The sequence below is a fragment of the Oncorhynchus tshawytscha genome, linkage group LG14 (assembly GCF_018296145.1).
Source record: "Oncorhynchus tshawytscha isolate Ot180627B linkage group LG14, Otsh_v2.0, whole genome shotgun sequence".
Lineage (NCBI taxonomy): Eukaryota > Metazoa > Chordata > Actinopteri > Salmoniformes > Salmonidae > Oncorhynchus > Oncorhynchus tshawytscha.
Genome location: NC_056442.1, coordinates 57,937,727 through 57,957,726, shown reverse-complemented (window position 1 = coordinate 57,957,726; position 20,000 = coordinate 57,937,727). Strand labels below are relative to the sequence as shown.

Sequence of the window (20,000 nt, the reverse complement as noted above, 5' to 3'; positions counted from 1 at the left end):
CCTCATAGCTATGTGATCCACGGAGGAGCCTCATGATGGAAGTACTCTTTAAGTATTAGTCCAGTCATACGTGGTGTGAACGTGGTTAATGATTCTAATAACTTTTCTCCTGAACGGAGGGTTCTATTTATTAATGACTTGTGTTAACCATTGGAAGAGTGCAATGGAGATTCCCTTCCCCGTGTTGCGCTCTGAGTGACTCCTATGTTGCTATTTATCAATAGCAATTTAACTTGTGAGGTTACTAATCCTCTTACTGAGTGTTGCTGGACTGACTGTGGTATTGGTACTGGTACTCAAGGGGTCCAGTTGTCCTACTGATTTATTCTGAAATGTTATCCTACAGGAATACATGATTAGAGCATTTTACTAGTTGTCTTGTAGTGACTACTTCACATGGCAAGGAATGATTATTGTTGCCATTTGTTTTGGAGGTGGGTTATATACAGGTTATTTATTTTTTAACCATTTTGAATAGACACGTCGTTTTTTCGTCATCGAATACACTCCTCGCCCTGTCTCTCTGTTCCTCTCCCTTTCTCTCTGTTCCTCTCCCTTTCTCTCTGTTTCTCCCCCTGTCTCTCTGTTTCTCGCCCTTTTCTCCCTTATTCATTCCCTTTTCTCCTTTCCTGCATTTTCAGAACTTCAAGCGTGAGGAGCAGAACTTTGTGGTAATGAATGAGATCAACAACATGTCTTTCCTGACCGCTGACAGCAAGAGTAAGATGAGCAAGGTGAGGCTGAATCCACCATGAGTAAAAAGAGTATCAACGGTTCATAACAAATTACTTTTTATATATAATCTGGTTTTATTTTATTAATGTAAACAACCATTGCAGTCCATAATATACCAATGCCTGTAGTCCTAAGGCCTGCTTGGTTAGAAGACAAAAGATACCGTGCCTTCAGGAAGTATTCACACCCCTTGACTTTTTCCACATGTTGTTGTGTTACAGGCTGAATTTACAATGGATTAAATCGAGGTATTGTTTCACTGGCCTACACACAATACCCCATAATGTCAATGTGGAATTATGTTTTTAGAAATGTTTCACAAGTTAATTATACATGTAAAGCAGAAATGTACTGGTCAATAAGTATTCAACCCCTTTGTTATGACGAGGAGCCTAAATAAGTTCAGGAGTAAAAATGTGCTTAACAAATCACATCATAAGTCCCATGGACTTTCTGTGTACAATAATAGTGTTTAACATGATTGTTGAATGACTACCTCATCTCTGTACCCCACACATACAATTATCTGTAAGGACTCTCAGTTGAACAGTGAATTTCAAACACAGATTCAATCACAAAGACAAGGGAGGTTTTACAATGCCTCACAAAGGGCACCTATTGGTTTATTGGGAAATGGGAAAAAAGCAGACATTGAATATCCCTTTGTGCATAGTGAAGTTATTAACTATGCTTTGGATGGTGTATCAATACACCCAATCACTACAAAGATACAGGCGTCCTTCCTAACTCAGTTGCCGGAGAGGAAGGAAACCGCTCAGGGATTTCACCATGAGGACAATGTCGACTTTAAAACAGTTACGGAGTTTGATGACTGTGATAGGAGAAGACTGAGGATTGATCAACAACATTGTAGTTACTCCATAATGCTAACCTAAATGACAGAATGAAAAAAGGAAGCCTGTACAGAATAAAAATATTCCAAAACATGCATCCTGTTTGCAATAAGGCACTAAAGTAAAAAAATTAATAATAAATAAATAAAAATGGCAAAAAAACAATATGGACAATTATGTCCTGAATACAAAGTGTCATGTTTGGGGAAAATCCAATACAAAACATCACTGAGTACCAGTCTCTATTTGTTCAAGCATGGTGGTGGCTGCATCATGTTATGGGTATGCTTGTCATCAACAAGTTTTTTTTAGGATAAAACAAATGTAGCTAAGCACAGGCAAAATCCTGAAACCTGGTTCAGTCTGCTTTCCAACAGACACTGGGAGACAAATGTACCTTTTAAGCAGGACAAATAAGCTAAAACACAAGGCCAAATCTACACTGGAGTTGCTTGCCAAGACGACATTGAATGTTCCTGAGTGGCCTAGTTACAGTTTTGACTTAAATCAGCTTGAAAATCTATGACAAGACATGAAAATGGCTGTCTAGCAATGATCAACAACCAACTTGTCAGTGCTTGAATAATTTAAAATATTGTAAAATGCATGTTTGCGAAGCTCTTAGATACTTACCCAGAAATCATCACAGTTCAGGGGTCTGAATATTTATATAAATGAGATATTTCTGTTTTTCATTTTCAATACATTTGCAGAAATGTAATTAATGGGGTATTGTGTGCAGTTAACCCACTGTTCCTAGGCCGTCATTGAAAATAAGAATTTGTTCTTAATTAACTGACTTGCCTAGTAAAATAAAGGTTAAATAATAAATAAGATGAGTGAGATAAAAAAATAAATATTTCATCCATTTTGAATTCAGGCTGTAACACAACAAAATGTGGAATAAGTGAAAAGGGGTATGAATACATTGTGAAGACCCTGTAGTTATCATCCACAGAAGAAAGATATAAGAAATCATCTATAACATATCTTCTATATCATATCCACTTCCTGGTCTGGAGAGGCCGGAGGAGGCAGAGTTAGGATACCTGGGTGTCGACAGGTTTTGAGCTCAGCAGTCTGAACTAGGATCAGATTATAATGAATTAAGTCCTGATCCTAGATCAGCACTCTGAGGTGCTTTGTGAATGATTGAGGTCAGGAGATTAGAGGTCAGAGGTGATCTGTAGGATGCTAACTCTGTTCTTTCTCTGTCTCTGTGTGTCTCTGTGGACGCGGGGGGGGCCACTAGGCCGGCGGGGAAGAGGTTAGACTGTGTTTGTGCACGCTGACCGTAATGTGACCGCTGTGCTGGCCTGACCGCATGGCACCCTGACTGTGGGGGGGGTGGGGGGTTCTTCATCAAGCTCTCCTAGTGCACGGCTATAGAGCAGAAACACACACACACACAGTCTTCACACACATATACACACACTATTTTCACACACATAAACACTGACTTTCACATGTATAGCCCACACATACATACACACAATTACAGCACTCATTAAGCCCTCCCTTACGGTTCAACACCAATGACATCCCTCTAGTCTATAGCCAGTGCATTCTGCAGCAGAGACTCAAACATGGACATCCGAATAAGGTCTTCCTAGGGAGGCTTTACTGTGAAATGAGTGTGTGTCTTAATGAAGCTTATGTGTGTGAGGACGGGGGGGGTCTGGAGAGGCTTGATGCTCTCTGCTGTGGATTGAAGGGTTTGGGTTTCATGACACTCGGCTTAGCACTGACTATAGTACATCAACTACTGCTGCAGTCCAGTCCCATGAGCTGACCTCGCGTTGAGGATTTGGATGAGTTTCCCTTCGGATGGTTCCTGATTGGCGAATGATGATGGAGTGTTGTTGCTCACTCTACTTTGTTGATGTTTGTTTTGGTTTTGGATGTTTGTTTTTGTTTTGTTGATGTTTGTTTTTGTTTATAGCCCTGTTATATACCTTATAAACCTAAAGTAGAGCCCTGTTATATACCTTATAAACCTAAAGTAGAGCCCTGTTATATACCTTATAAACCTAAAGTAGAGCCCTGTTATATACCTTATAAACCTAAAGTAGAGCCCTGTTATATACCTCTATTCTAATCTTAACAATGTTTTTTCCTGGTACCACTTCGGAACCACAAAGTTGTCTAAGTAATGTACAAATAAATTAAGAATAGATATATATAGCATTATGAATGTACCGTTTTATGGCATTATATAGGTTAAGTTGTGTATTTTTTTTAGCCGACCAGTAAGGGATATTTAAGGCCTGCTATCCCGTTTCCTGGTGTGAGCTAACCTCCTCTCCTCAGCTGTCACATGGTCATTACTGAAGGAGCCTCTGTTATCTGGTCAGAGGTCAGAAATCACGGGTAATGGAGCTGACCCCAAACACTGCTGCTGTACCTGGTGTGGAGTGGTGGGCTGGGCCTAGCAGAACCTTACTGCACTACTAACACAGGACTGCATTGACTAGATAGAGCAGTTCTCCCTTAAATAGATAGAGGAGCTCTCCCTTGACTAGGTAGAGTAGCTCCCCATTGACTAGATAGAGGAGCTCTCCCAATGACTAGGTAGAGCAGCTCTCCATTGACTAGATAGAGCAGCTCTCCATTGATTAGGTAGAGCAGCTCTCCCTTGACTAGGTAGAGCAGCTCTCCATTGACTAGGTGGAGCAGCTCTCCATTGACTAGGTAGAGCAGCTCTCCCAATGACTAGGTAGAGCAGCTCTCCATTGACTAGATAGAGCAGCTCTCCATTGATTAGGTAGAGCAGCTCTCCCTTGACTGGTAGAGCAGCTCTCCATTGATTAGGTAGAGCAGCTCTCCCTTGACTAGGTAGAGCAGCTCTCCATTGACTAGGTAGAGCAGCTCTCCATTGACTAGGTAGAGCAGCTCTCCATTGACTAGATAGAGGAGCTCTCCCTTGACTAGATAGAGGAGCTCTCCCTTGACTAGGTAGAGCAGCTCTCCATTGACTAGGTAGAGCAGCTCTCCATTGACTAGGTAGAGGAGCTCTCCAGCGGACAGACGCATAGTTAGCACTAACAGCTTCTTACATGCACAAGCTGCACTGTGGTGAGAACATAAATGATATGTTTTAGTATTGCAAAATTCCCAGGTTTTCCCAAAATTCTGTTTGGAAGATTCCCAAAATGAGAAGAGAATTAGCAGGAAGTCCAGAATCATGGAAGCTGGAATTTTGCAACCCTAGTACTGCTGTATTTGTAGATTTTGTGTTTGACGTTAATGATTGCTTTTCTCTTTTTTTTCCTTTCCAGCATGTTGCTGTTTTGTTTCTTCCCTTAGCCTTGTTCAGTCCAATCACATTTCCCGAATTCCCCACCCCTTTTAAAATGTAGAGTAACTTCAACCACTCATAATTAAAGCATAGAGCAGCAATGTAGTTAGCTTTCATTTTTGTGAAGCAATGTATTTCCCTTTAGGGCACCTACATCAGACAGAAATGGGGATATGGGGGAGCCTTGTCTAGTACCTTCCTACAGTAAACATGGGCATAGAGAGCACCTACCTACATCAGACAGAAATGGGGATATGGGGGTGCCTTGTCTAGTACCTTCCTAGAGTAAACATGGGCATAGAGAGCAGCCTTGGCTCGTACCTAAATAAATCAGAAATGGGGATATTGATGTACCTTGTCTAGTACCTACATCAGACTTAGTGACATAGAGGGGTGGGCAGAGATGGTATTGACTAACCCAACTCTCTCCTCCTATAGGCTAGAGATGGTATGGTCTCACCCAACTCTCTCCTCCTATAGGCTAGAGATGGTACGGTCTGACCACACTCTCTCCTCCTATAGGCTGGAGGTTCTGATGTGGAGCGTACCAAGAAGAAGCGAAGGGGGGACCGCTATTCGGTGCAGACATCTCTGATCGTAGCGGCGCTGAAGAAGATGCTTCCTATTGGCCTCAATATGTGTTCCCCTGCTGACCAGGAACTGATTAACCTGGCCAAGATACGCTACAGCCTGGTAGTGGAACACACACACACACACACACACACACACACACACACACACACACACACACACACACACACACACACACACACACACACACACACACAGAACACACAGAACACACAGAACACACTCAGAGATGACAAATTGTTTTGCTTTTAACTTTGATGCCTAATGACTGTCCCCTAACAGAAAGACACAGATGAGGAGGTGAGAGAGTTTCTACAGAACAACATGCATCTGCAGGGCAAGGTGAGTAGCACACCTCCACCTAGATGAGCTTTTGTGCCAAACAATACATTACCTGTATAGGTACAGCACCCTTCAAAAGTTTGGACACACCTGCTCATCCAAGTTAAAAATAAATAAAAAAAGAGTTTTTTTTACATTGTAGAATAATAGTCAAGATATCAAAACAATTAAATAACACATATGGAATCATGTAGCAACCCAAAAAAGTGTTAAACAAATCAAAATATATTTTATATTTGAGATTCTTCAAAGTAGCCACCCTTTGCCTTGATGGCAGCTTTGCACACTCTTGGAATTTTCTCAACCAGCTTTACCTGGAATGCTTTTCCTACAGTCTTGAAGGAGTTCCCACATATGCTGAGCACTTGTTGGATGCTTTTCCTTCACTCTGCAGTCCAACTCATCCCAAACCATCTCAACTGGGTTAAAGGTTGGGTGATTGTGAAGGTCAGGTCATCTGATGCAGCACTCCATCACTCTCCTTCTTGGTCAAATATCCCTTACACAGCCTGGAGGTGTGTTGGGTCATTGTTCTGTTGAAAAACAAATGATAGTCCCACTAAGCCCAAACCAGATGGGATGGCCTATCGCTGCAAAATGCTGTGGTAGCCATGCTGGTTAAGTGTGCCTTGAATTCAAAATAAATCACAGACAGTGTCACCAGCAAAGCACTCCCACACCATTACAGCAACCCCACACCATCACACCTCCTCCTCCATGCTTCTCAGTGGGAACCACACATGCGGAGATCATCTGTTTACCTACTCTGCATCTCACAAAGACACGGCGGTTGGAACCAAAAATCTTCAGTTTGGACTCATCAGACAAAAGGACAGATTTCCACCAGTCTAATGTCCATTGCTCGTGTTTCTTGGCCCAAGCAAGTCTCTTCCTCTTATTGGTGTCCTTTAGTAGGGGTTTCTTTGCAGCAATTCGACCATGAAGGCTTGATTCACGCAGTCTCCTCTGAACAGTTGATGTTGAGATGTGTCTGTTACTTGATCTCTTTGAAGCATTTATTTGGGCTGCAATCTGAGGCTGGTAACTCTAATGAACTGATCCTCTGCAGCAGAGGTAACTCTGGGTCGGTCTTCCTTTCCTGCAGTGGTCCTCGTGAGAGCCAATTTCATTATATATCTTGATGGTTTTTGCAACTTGCACTTGCAGTTTTTCTGCGTTGACTGACCTCCATGTCTTAAAGTAATGATGGACTGTCGTTTCTCTTTGCTTATTTGAGCTGTTCTTGCCTTAATATGGACTTGGTATTTTACCAAATAGGGCTATCTTCTGTATACCACCCTTACCTTGTCACAACACAACTAATTGTCTCAAACGCATTAAGAAGGCAAGAAATTCCACAAATTAACATTTAACAAGGCACACCTGTTAATTGAAATGCATTCCAGGTGACTACCTCGTGAAGCTGGTTGAGAGAATGCCAAGAGGGTGCAAAGCTGTCATCAGGGTGGCTACTTTGAAGAATCTCAAATATAAAATATATTTTGATTTGTTTAACACTTTTTTGGGGTTACTACGTGATTCCATATGTGTTGTTTTATAATTTTGATGTCTTCACTATTATTCTACAATGTAGAAAATACAAAAAATATAGAAAAAGGTTTCACTTAGTATTTCAGCATCGTTGGTCTATATGGTGTCTGCTGTGCTGTGCATGTGGTGTCCATGTGGTGTCCATGTGGTGTCCATGTGGTGTCCATGTGCTGTGCATGTGGTGTCCATGTGGTGTCCATGTGGTGTCCATGTGGTGTCCATGTGGTGTCCATGTGGTGTCCATGTTGTGTCCATGTGGTGTCCATGTTGTGTCCATGTGCTGTGCATGTGGTGTCCATGTGGTGTCCATGTGGTGTCCATGTGTCCATGTGTCCATGTTGTGTCCATGTGGTGTCCATGTGGTGTCCATGTCCATGTGGTGTCCATGTGCTGTTTGCATGTGGTGTCCATGTGTCCATTTGTCCATGTGGTGTCCATGTGGTGTCTGTCCATGTGCTGTGCATGTGGTGTCCATGTGGTGTCCATGTGGTGTCCATGTGTGTCCTGTGTCCATGTGGTGTCCATGTTGTGTCCATGTGTGTCCATGTGGTGTCCATGTGGTGTCCATGTGGTGTCCATGTGGTGTCTGTCCTGTGCTGTGCATGTGGTGTCCATGCATGTGTGTCCATGTGGTGTCCATGTGGTGTCTGCTGTGCATGTGTGTCCATGTGGTGTCCATGTGGTGTCCATTGTGTCCATGTGGTGTCCATGTTGTGTCCATGTGGTGTCCTGCTGTGTCCTGTGCATGTGGTGTCCATGTCCATGGTGTCCATGTGTCCTGTCCATGTGGTGTCCATGTGCATGTGGTGTCCATGTTGTGTCCATGTGGTGTCCATGTGGTGTCCATGTGCTGTGCATGTGGTGTCCATGTGGTGTCCATGTGGTGTCCATGTGTCTGCTGTCCATGTTGTGTCCATGTGGTGTCCATGTGGTGTCCTGTGCTGTGCATGTGGTGTCCATGTGCTGTGTCCATGTGGTGTCCATGTGTGGTGTCCATGTGCTGTCCATGTGGTGTCCATGTGTCCATGTTGTGTCCATGTGGTGTCCATGTGGTGTGTCCATGTGGTGTCCATGTGTCCTGTGTCCATGTGGTGTCCATGTTGTGTCCATGTTGTGTCCATTTGGTGTCCATGTGCATGTGGTGTCCATGTGGTGTCCATGTTGTGTCCATGTGGTGTCCATGTGCATGTGGTGTCCATGTGGTGTCCATGTGTGTCCCCATGTGGTGCCCATGTTGTGTCCATGTGGTGTCCATGTGCTGTGCCGCTGTGCCCATGTGGTGTCCATGTGATGTCCATGTGGTGTCCATGTGCTGTGCATGTGGTGTCCATGTGGTGTCCATGTGGTGTCCATGTGGTGTGCATGTGCTGTGCATGTGGTGTCCATGTGGTGTCCATGTGGTGTGTTTGTTGACCCTTTGGCTGTGTGTAGGTGGAGGACCCGTCAATGCGCTGGCAGATGGCGTTGTATAAGGAGACGTCAGGGAAGGCTGAGGATGCTGAGGACCCTGAGAAGGTGGTCAAGAGAGTCCAGGAGGTGTCCGCTGTCCTCTACCACATTGAGGTGGTGAGTACTGTATTCACTCTACCACATAGAGGTGGTGAGTACTGTATTCACTCTACCACATAGAGGTGGTGAGTACTGTATTCACTCTACCACATAGAGGTGGTGAGTACTGTATTCACTCTACCACATAGAGGTGGTGAGTACTGTATTCACTCTACCACATAGAGGTGGTGAGTACTGTATTCACTCTACAAACGTAGAGGTGGTGAGTACTGTATTCACTCTACCACATAGAGGTGGTGAGTATTCACCTTTCACACCAGACTGTATTCACTCTACCACATAGAGGTGGTGAGTACTGTATTCACTCTACCACATAGAGATGGTGAGTACTGTATTCACTCTACCACATAGAGGTGGTGAATATTCACCTTTCACACCAGACTGTATTCACCTACCACATAGAGGTGGGGAGTACTGTATTCACTCTACCACATAGAGGTGGTGAGTATTCACCTTTCACACCAGACTGTATTCACCTACCACATAGAGGTGGGGAGTACTGTATTCATTCTACCACATAGAGGTGGTGAGTATTCACCTTTCACACCAGACGTTTTCACGACCATCTGTCCAGGGAAACTCTTGACCCTTGTGATAATCTCTTTATCTCTCCCCAGACGGAGCACCCGTACAAGTCTAAGAAGATGGTTTGGCACAAGCTGCTTTCGAAACAACGGCGCAAAGCTGTTGTGGCCTGCTTCAGGATGTCACCCCTCTACAACATCCCCAGGTAATCACAATCAAACTCTTCACTACTGCATATCTGTGTAGTAATAGGCTACTTCACTACTGCATATCTGTGTAGTAATAGGCTACTTCACTACTGCATATCTGTGTAGTAATAGGCTACTTCAATACTGCATATCTGTGTAGTAATAGGCTACTTCACTACTGCATATCTGTGTAGTAATAGGCTACTTCAATACTGCATATCTGTGTAGTAATAGGATAGTGTACCTTTTTTTGGGTGATTTTTAGTCTAATTTCTAAGTTATTTCTCTGTATTTTATATTTTTCTGGGATAGATCCGCATTGACATTTGCCGAAAGAGCTATCGGATAACATTTCATGCGTAATTTCTAATCACGTAAAATTAAGTATATGTGTAACAGCCCTGATTGGAGGTCTTGGAGGAGGAAAAATAGAATAAAACTATGTTTTTGTCGTATGAAGGCAAGGCACATGTAATGTACAGATTAAATATATATACGGCGCATTCGGGAAGTATTCAGACCCCTTGACTTTTCCCCACATTTTGTTATGTTACATCCTTATTCTAAAATGGATTCAATTAATGTGTTTCCTCATCAATATACACACAATACCCCATAATGACACCACAATACCCCATAATGACACCACAATACCCCATAATGACATCACAATACCCCATAATGACATCACAATACCCCATAATGACATCACAATACCCCATAATGACATCACAATACCCCATAATGACAAAGTAAAAACAGGTTTTTAGAATTTGTTGTTAAAAAACAACAACTTTTTGTTAAAGCGCCTTTGGCAGAGATTACAGCCTCAAATCTTCTTGGGTATGACGCTACAAGCTTGGCACACCTGTATTTGGGGAGTTTCTCCCATTCTTCTCTGCAGATCCTCTCAAGCTCTGTTAGGTTGGATGGGGAGTGTCGCTGCACAGCTATTTTAAAGTCTTTCCAGAGATGTTCGATCGGGTTCAAGTCCGGGCTCTGACTGGGCCACTTAAGGACCTTCAGAGACTTGTCCCGAAGCCACTCCTGCGTGGTCTTGGCTGTGTGCTTAGGGTCGTTGTCCTGTTGGAAGGTAAACCTTCTCCCCAGTCTGAGGGCCTAAGCGCACTTGAGCAGGTTTTGATCAAGGATCTCTCTGTACTTTGCTCTGTTTATCTTTCCCTCGATTCTGACGAGTCTCCCAGTCCCTGCCACTGAAAAACATCCCCACAACATGATGCTGCCACCACCATGCTTCAACATAGAGATGGTGCCAGGTTTCCTCCTGATGTGACACTTGGCATTCAGGCCAAATAGTTCAATCTTGGTTTCATCAGACCAAGAGTCTTATTTCTCATGGTCTGAGAGTATTTATGTACCTCTTGGCAAACTCCAAGAGGGCTATCATGTGCCTTTTACTGAGGTGTAGTTTCCGTCTGGCCACTCTACCATAAAGGCCTGACTGGTGGAGCGCTGCAGAGATTGTTGTCCTTCTGGAATGTTATCCTCTCTCCATAGAGGAACTCTGGAGCTCTGTCAAAGTGACCATAGAGTTCTTGGTTACCTCCCTGACCAAGGCCCCTCTCCCCAAATGCTCAGTTTGCCCGGGAAGAGTCTTGGTGGTTCCAAACTTCTTCCATTTAATAATGATGGAGGCCACTGTGTTCATGGGGACCTTCAATGCTGCAGACACATTTTTGGTACCTTTCCTCAGATCTGTGCCTCGACACAATCTTCTCTTGGAGCTCTATGGACAATTCCTTGGACCTCATGGCTTGGTTTTTGCTCTGACATGCACTGTCAACTGTGAGACCAAACAATGTTATTTCTCTGTGAACAAATGCATGCTTATAGAGAACGGCACTTAACATGTCACTGACACAAATGACTGATGATTGGCTGAAAGAAATTGATAATAAGAAGATGGAGGGAGCTAAACTGTTAGAGTTTATAATGATACACGATCCAAAGTATGTGGACACCTGCTCTTCGAACATTTAATTCCATAATCATGGGCATTAATATGGAGTTGGTTCCCCCTTTGCTGCTATAACAGCCTCCACTCTTCTGGGAAGGCTTTCCACTAGATGTTGGAACATTGCTGCTATAACAGCCTCCACTCTTCTGGGAAGGCTTTCCACTAGATGTTGGAACATTGCTGCTATAACAGCCTCCACTCCTCTGGGAAGGCTTTCCACTAGATGTTGGAACATTGCTGCTATAACAGCCTCCACTCTTCTGGGAAGGCTTTCCACTAGATGTTGGGACATTGCTGCAGGGACTTGCTTCCATTCAGCCACAAGAGCATTAGTGAAGTCGGGCACTGATGTTGGGCGATAAGACCTGGCTCGCAGTCGGCGTTCCAATTCACCCCAAAGGTGTTCAATGGGGTTTAGGTCAAGGCTCTGCAGGCCTGCCAAGTTCTGCCACACCGATCTCGACAAACCATTTCTGTAGGGACTTTGCTTCGTGCACAGGGGCATTGTCATGCTGAAACAGGAAAGGGCCTTCCCCAAACTGTTTACACAAAATTGGAAGCACAGAATCATCTAGAATGTCATCGCATTATGAACTAAGTGGCCTGAACCATGAAAAACAGCCCCAGACCTTTCCTCCTCCTCCAAACTTTACAGTTGGCACTATGCATTGGGGCAGGTAGCGTTCCCCTGGCATCTGCCAAACCCAGACTAGTCGGTCGGACTGCCAGATGGTGAAGTGTGATTCATCACTCCAGAGAACACATTTCCACTGCTCCAGAATCCAATGGTAGCGAGCTTTACACCACTCCAGTTGATGCTTGGCATTGCGCATGGTGTTCTTAGGCTTGTGTACGGCGGCTCGGCCATGGAAACACATTTCATGAAACAGTTATTGTGCTGACGTTGCCTCAAGAGGAAGTTTGGAACTCGGTAGTTGTTGCAGCTTAGGACAGACGATTTTTACGCGTTACGTGCTTCAGGGCAGGCAGAATGCTCAGGCAGGCGGGCTCAAAGTCAGGGCAGGCTGAATGGTCAGGAAGGCGGGCTCAGAGTCAGGGCAGGCAGAATGGTCAGGCAGGCGGTCTCAAAGTCTGGGCAGGCTGAATGGTCAGGCAGGCGGGTTCAGAGTCAGGGCAGGCAAGGGTCAAAACCGAGAGGACTAGAAAAACGGAGATAAGGAAAAAGCAGGAGCACGTAAAAAACACGCTGGTTGACTTGACAAGACGAACTGGCAACAGACAAACAGAGAACACAGGAATAAATACCCAGGGACTAATTGGGAAAACAGGTGACAGCTGGAGATGGGTAGACACAATCCCAAAGACAGATGAAACAGATCAGGGCGTGACAGAACTGACTTGTTGGAAAGGTGGCATCGTTGAAAGTCACTGCGATCTTCAGTAAGGGCCATTCTACTGCCAATGTTTGTCTAAGGAGATTGCATGGCTGTGTGCTCGATTTTATACACCTGTCAGCAACAACGGGTGTGGCTGAAACAGCCGAATCCACTCATTTGAAGGCGTGTCCACATACATTCGTATATATACAGTGTAGTGTATCGTGATTTTTTTTTGTGGACGCTTGGTATGCGGTGTAACTTCCTTCGTCGGCACTTCCTGTTCAACAGGCACCGGGGGTCCAACATGTTCCTGAATGGGTACAAGAGGAACTGGCTACAGACTGAAGGATACCAGTTTGAAGACCGTATGATCGACGACTTGTCTGTAAGGGCTTTTCTCCTTCGGCTGTTTAGTTATAGCAACACAAACTCCGTAGGATAGATAGTGTAATTGTATACTACTATATAGTGTAATTGTATACTACTATATAGTGTAATTGTATACTACTATATAGTGTAATTGTATACTACTATATAGTGTAATTGTATACTACTATATAGTGTAATTGTATACTACTATATAGTGTAATTGTATACTACTATATAGTGTAATTGTATACTACTATATAGTGTAATTGTATACTACTATATAGTGTAATTGTATACTACTATATAGTGTAATTGTATACTACTATATAGTGTAATTGTATACTACTATATAGTGTAATTGTATACTACTATATAGTGTAATTGTATACTACTATATAGTGTAATTGTATACTACTATATAGTGTAATTGTATACTACTATATAGTGTAATTGTATACTACTATATAGTGTAATTGTATACTACTATATAGTGTAATTGTATACTACTATATAGTGTAATTGTATACTACTATATAGTGTAATTGTATACTACTATATAGTGTAATTGTATACTACTATATAGTGTAATTGTATACTACTATATAGTGTAATTGTATACTACTATATAGTGTAATTGTATACTACTATATACTGTATTATCGCCATGTTTGTGAGTCTTCAGCAACTTTCTGTAAGGATTTTTGTGTTTCTGTGTGTGTGTGTGTGTGTTTCTGTGTGTGTGTGCGTTTCTGTGTGTGTGTGCGTTTCTGTGTGTGTGTGTGCGTGTGTGTTTCTGTGTGTGTGTGCGTGTGTGTTTCTGTGTGTGTGTGTGTGCGTGTGTGCGTGTGTGTGTGTGCGTGTGTGTTTCTGTGTGTGTGTGTGTGCGTGTGTGCGTGTGTGTGTGTGCGTGTGTGTTTCTGTGTGCGTGTGTGTGTGTGTTTCTGTGTGCGTGCGTGCGCGTGTGTGTGTGTGCGTGCGCGTGTGTGTGTGCGTGTGTGCGCGTGTGTGCGTGCGCGCGTGTGTGCGTGTGTGTAGAAAGCCATGGAGGAGGAGGAGCTGGGAGAAGAAGGAGAGGAAGAGGCAGAAACTAAACCTGACCCTCTGCATCAGCTCATCCTACACTTCAGCCGGACCGCTCTCACGGAGAAGAGGTGAGGCCACCTCCCTCCCTCCCCTCCCTCCCTCCCTCCCTCCCTCCCTCCCTCCCTCCCTCCCTCCCTCCCTCCCTCCCTCCCTCCCCCTCCCTCCCTCCCTCCCTCCCTCCCTCCCTCCCTCCCTCCCTCCCTCCCTCCCTCCCTCCCTCCCTCCTACTCTCATCCCCTTCTCTCAACCTGTCACTACAAATGGAGACAAGGGAGAGAAGAAGGAGCATATCTGTTGTTGACCTTACATAATTTAAACAATTATTTCATATCCCAATGACTTCTGTATGTAAAACAGTCAAACCTTCAAGTTTTTCTCAGTTAGTTTTGGTAGCTAAACCTTGTCCTGTTTTCTCTGTTGTTGCAGCAAACTGGAAGTCGACTACTTATACATGGCTTATGCCGACATTATGGCCAAGGTAACGTGCTGGTCCCCTACTAGATTTGAACATGATCTCATGTTGTGTTAGACGTGCTGCTTAACTCTCCACCTTCTCTCCTACTTATATTTCTCTCTTATTCACTCTTTCCTTCTCTCTCTCTCTCTCTCTCCCCACTCTCTCTCTCCCCACTCTCCCTTCTCCCCGCTCTCTCTCCCCACTCTCTCTCTCCCCACTCTCTCTCTCTCTCTCCCCTCTCCCTTCTCCCCTCTCTCTCTTTCTCTCCTCTCTCTCTTTCTCTCCCCTTCTCTCTCCAGAGTTGCCACATCGGTGAGGAGGAGGAGGGGGAAGAGGAGGAGGCCTTTGAAGTGACCCAGACTGAGATGGTATGATGGGATGGTAGGGGGGCAGCAGAGCCGGTTACTCTCTCACACAACTCCCCCGGTGTCAAACACAGTCTTCTCTTCCAGTCTCTCTGTCTATTCCATCTCTCTATCTATCCCTCTATTCCTCACATGAGACCTGTTTATCTAAAGCCTACTTTGGTGGACTGATTTGTGCATTCCTTAGCTTGACTGCTGTGTGTGTGTGTGTGTGTCTCTGTTTTGGAATATAATAATACTCTGTGTTTCTTCAGTACACGAAGATGGTGCAATGAAAGACAACCAAACAGAAACATAGATAAAATAAAACTATTTGCTCTGTAAGAAGGATAATAACTACTATTACTAATAAACTCTATTTTTTTTAACCTTTATTTAACTAGGCAAGTCAGTTAAAGACAAGTTCTTATTTTCAATGACGGCCTAGGAACAGTGGGGTTAACTGCCTGTTCAGGGGCAGAACGACAGATTAGTACCTTGTCAGCTCGGGGTTTGAACTTGCAACCTTCCAATTACTAGTCCAACGCTCTAACCACTAGGCTACCCTGCCGCCCCTTCTTAATGGAAGTGTGAATGTGTATGTGTGTGCGTGCTGTGTGAGAGAGCCAAGAGTGCGGGGGACAGACCTGGTCGACAGAGCTACAACCTCCCTCTCTCTTCTGTCTGTCAGGAGAAGGAGATGGAGAAGCAGAGGCTCCTGTATCAGCAGTCCCGGCTCCACAACAGAGGAGCTGCAGAGATGGTGCTGCAGATGATCAGTGCCTGCAGAGGTACAGGGCTCAGACCCAGACACACACCCAGAACAGACCCACTTACCCAGACCAGCCCCAGAACAGACCCACTTACCCAGACCAGACCCAGAACAGACCCACTTACCCAGAACAGACCCAGAACAGACCCAGACCAGACCCACTTACCCAGACCAGACCCAGAACAGACCCAGAACAGTCCCACTTACCCAGACCAGACCCAAAACAGACTCACTTACCCAGACCAGACCCAGAACAGACCCACTTACCCAGACCAGACCCAGAACAGACCCACTTACCCAGAACAGACCCAGAACAGACCCAGACCAAACCCACTTACCCAGACTAGACCCAGAACAGACCGACTAACCCAGAACAGACCCAGAACAGACTCACTTACCCAGACCAGACCCAGAACAGAGTCCCAGAGTTGTATCAGAGTCCCAGAGTTGTATCAACACCTGTTTGTAAAGATGATGAGGATACTAACAGTACTTTGGGCCTGTGGAGGACTGTTGGTAGTGTGTACACTACATTAGAGGGGTGTTGGCAGTGTGTACACTACATTAGAGGGCTATTGGCAGTACGTACACTACATTAGAGGGCTGTTGGCAGTGTGTACACTATATTAGAGGGCTGTTGGCAGTGTGTACACTACATTAGAGGGCTGTTGGCAGTGTGTACACTACATTAGAGGGCTGTTGGCAGTGTGTACACTACATTAGAGGGCTGTTGGCAGTATGTACACTACATTAGAGGGCTGTTGGCAGTGTGTACACTACATTAGAGGGCTGTTGGCAGTATGTACACTACATTAGAGGGCTGTTGGCAGTATGTACACTATATTAGAGGGCTGTTGGCAGTGTGTACACTACATTAGAGGGCTGTTGGCAGTGTGTACACTACATTAGAGGGCTGTTGGCAGTATGTACACTATATTAGAGGGCTGTTGGCAGTGTGTACACTACATTAGAGGGCTGTTGGCAGTGTGTACACTACATTAGAGGGCTGTTGGCTGTATGTACACTACATTTGATCTCTCTGTCTCAGGTGAGACTGGGGCGATGGTGTCCTCCACCCTCAAGCTGGGTATCTCAATCCTCAACACAGGCAACTGTGACGTACAACAGGTGAGTTCTGTCTGATTGTCATCTACCTGGTTTACCTGGACAGTCGAAAGCAAAAGAGGTTTAAAACCTCTCTAGGATAGGGGGACAGTCGCGTCCCACTTGGCCAACAGCCAGGGGAAATGCAGCGCGGCAAATTCAAATAAATTGATATAAAAATCAAACTTTCATTAAATCACACATGTAATATACTAAATTAAAGCTACACTCGTTGTGAATCCAGCCAACATGTCAGATTTTAAAAAGGCTTTTCGGCGAAAGCATAAGAAGCTATTATCTGATGATAGCACCAGCAGTAAACAACGAGAGTAGCATATTTCAACCCTGCAGGCGCTACACAAAACGCAGAAATAAAATATAAAACATGCCTTACCTTTGACGAGCTTCTTCTGTTGGCACTCCAATATGTCCCATAAACATCACAATTGGTCCTTTTGTTCGATTAATTCCGTCGATATATATCCAAAATGTCCATTTATTTGGCGCGTTTGATCCAGAAAAAAACAGCTTCCAATTTGCGCAAAGTCACTACAAAATATTTCAAAAGTGACCTGTAAACTTTGCCAAAACATTTCAAACGACTTTTGTAATACAACTTGAGGTATTTTTAAACACTAATAATCGATCAAATTGAAGACGGGTCTATCTGTGGTCAATACAGGAGGACAACAAACCAAGCTACTTTTCTAGTCTTGCCCAACAGCGTTACAGTTTTTCAAGATGGCTGTACTTCTTAATTTCACAAAAGAATAACCTCAGCCATTTTTTAAACACTGGTGACATCCAGTGGAAGCAGTAGGAACTGCAAACAAGTTCCTCAGAAATATCGTTCCCCAATGAAAACTCATTGAAAAAGACAGTGACCTCAAAAAAATAATAATTCTGTCCTCTGGCTTTTGCCTGCTACATAAGTTCTGTTATACTCACAGAGATGATTCAAACAGTTTTAGAAACTTCGGAGTGTTTTCTATACAAATCTACTAATGATATGCATATATTTTATTCTTGGCATGAGTAGCAGGAAGTTGAAATTGGGCACGCTATTTATCCAAAAGTGAAAATGCTGTCTCCTATCCCAAAGAGGGTAATTACTCAGGTTGACTACCCCTGCTGTACAACTCATCCTAACCAACTTTAACTCTAAAACTACCCCTGCTGTACAACTCATACTAACTAGACCAGAGGTACTAAATAAAACTACCTCTGTTGTACTAGATCAGGGTACTAACTAAAACTACCTCTGTTGTATTAGACCAGGGGTACTAACTAAAACTACCTCTGTTGTATTAGACCAGGGGTACTAACTAAAACTACCTCTGTTGTACTAGACCAGGGTACTAACTAAAACTACCTCTGTTGTATTAGACCAGTGGTACGAACTAAAACTACCTCTGTTGTACTAACTAAAACTACCTCTGTTGTATTAGACCAGGGGTACTAACTAAAACTACCTCTGTTGTATTAGACCAGGGTACTAACTAAAACTACCTCTGTTGTACTAACTAAAACTACCTCTGTTGTACTAACTAAAACTACCTCTTGTACTAGACCAGGGTACTAACTAAAACTACCTCTGTTGTATTAGACCAGGGGTACTAACTAAAACTACCTCTGTTGTACTAGACCAGGGTACTAACTAAAACTACCTCTGTTGTACTAGACCAGGGTACTAATTAAAACGACCTCTGTTGTACAGGGGTATATATTATTATTATTATTCACTATATGGATTCAGACCCTTTGACTTTTTCCCCATTTTGTTCCGTTATCAGCTTTATTCTAAAAATAGATTCAGTTGCTTTTTTACTCATCAATCTACACACAATACCCCATAATGACATCACAATACCCCATAATGACATCACAATACCCCATAATGACATCACAATACCCCATAATGACATCACAATACCCCATAATGACATCAGAATTCCCCGTAATGACATCACAATACCCAGTAATGACATCACAATACCCCATAATGACATCACAATACCCCATAATGACATCAGAATTCCCCGTAATGACATCACAATACCCCATAATGACATCACAATACCCCATAATGACATCACAATACCCCATAATCTCTTCTGTCTCTCTCTCTCTCAAGGACATTCAGAGACTTGTCCCGAAGCCACTCCTGTGTTGTTTTGGCTGTATATTTAGGGTCATTGTCCTGTTAGTAGGTGAACCTTAACCCCAGTCTGAGGTCCTGAGCGCTCTGGAGCAGGTTTTCATGAAGGATCTCTCTGTACTTTGCTCCGTTCATCTTTCCCTCGATTCTGACTAGTCTCCCAGTCCCTGTCGCTGACAAACATCACCACAGCATGATGCTGCCACCACCACCATGCTTCACCGTAGCGATGGTGCCAGGTTTAAAATAATTTAATACATTTTAGAATCAGGCTGTAACGTAACAAAATGTGGAAAATGTCAAAGGGGTACTAACTAAAACTCACTGAGTTCACTGAATATGTCCCAGGTGGGAAATGTCCAGATGGATGTGATATTTAAATAGTAACAAACCCTCACGTCACAACCCATGTGTCTCAGAACTGTTCAATGTGTTCACAACCCTCTTGTTGGCAGTGGGAAATAATGTTAGGTTTTAAGAACCTGTTCAACTCTAACACACTCTAGAGACATTTTCTAAGCCGGAGACATTTTCTCTGTCTCTCTCTCATTCCCTCTCTACCTCTCTGTCTCTCTGTCTGTCTCTCTGTCTGTCTCTCTGTCTGTCTCTCTGTCTCTGTCTCTCTCTCTCTCTCTCTCTCTCTCTCTCTCTCTCTCTCTCTCTCTGTCTCTCTGTCTGTCTCTCTGTCTGTCTCTCTGTCTCTGTCTCTCTTTCTCTCTCTCTCTCTCTGTCTCTCTGTCTG

At 43.8% G+C, this 20,000-nt stretch overlaps 1 protein-coding gene across 1 annotated transcript in view; it reads left to right on the top strand.

Moving 5' to 3' along the window:
- The window catches only part of LOC112218996 (ryanodine receptor 1-like), a gene marked incomplete in the record, with an annotated part of 309,682 nt that overhangs the window by 234,100 nt on the left and 55,582 nt on the right, over positions 1 to 20,000 (top strand). Inside the window, 12 exon segments of the mRNA XM_042297738.1 lie at positions 642 to 734; positions 2,842 to 2,856; positions 5,410 to 5,580; positions 5,761 to 5,820; positions 8,803 to 8,937; positions 9,558 to 9,670; positions 13,260 to 13,356; positions 14,376 to 14,491; positions 14,850 to 14,901; positions 15,180 to 15,248; positions 15,916 to 16,015; positions 17,045 to 17,124. Of these exon segments, the coding sequence (XP_042153672.1) occupies positions 642 to 734; positions 2,842 to 2,856; positions 5,410 to 5,580; positions 5,761 to 5,820; positions 8,803 to 8,937; positions 9,558 to 9,670; positions 13,260 to 13,356; positions 14,376 to 14,491; positions 14,850 to 14,901; positions 15,180 to 15,248; positions 15,916 to 16,015; positions 17,045 to 17,124 (1,101 nt within the window).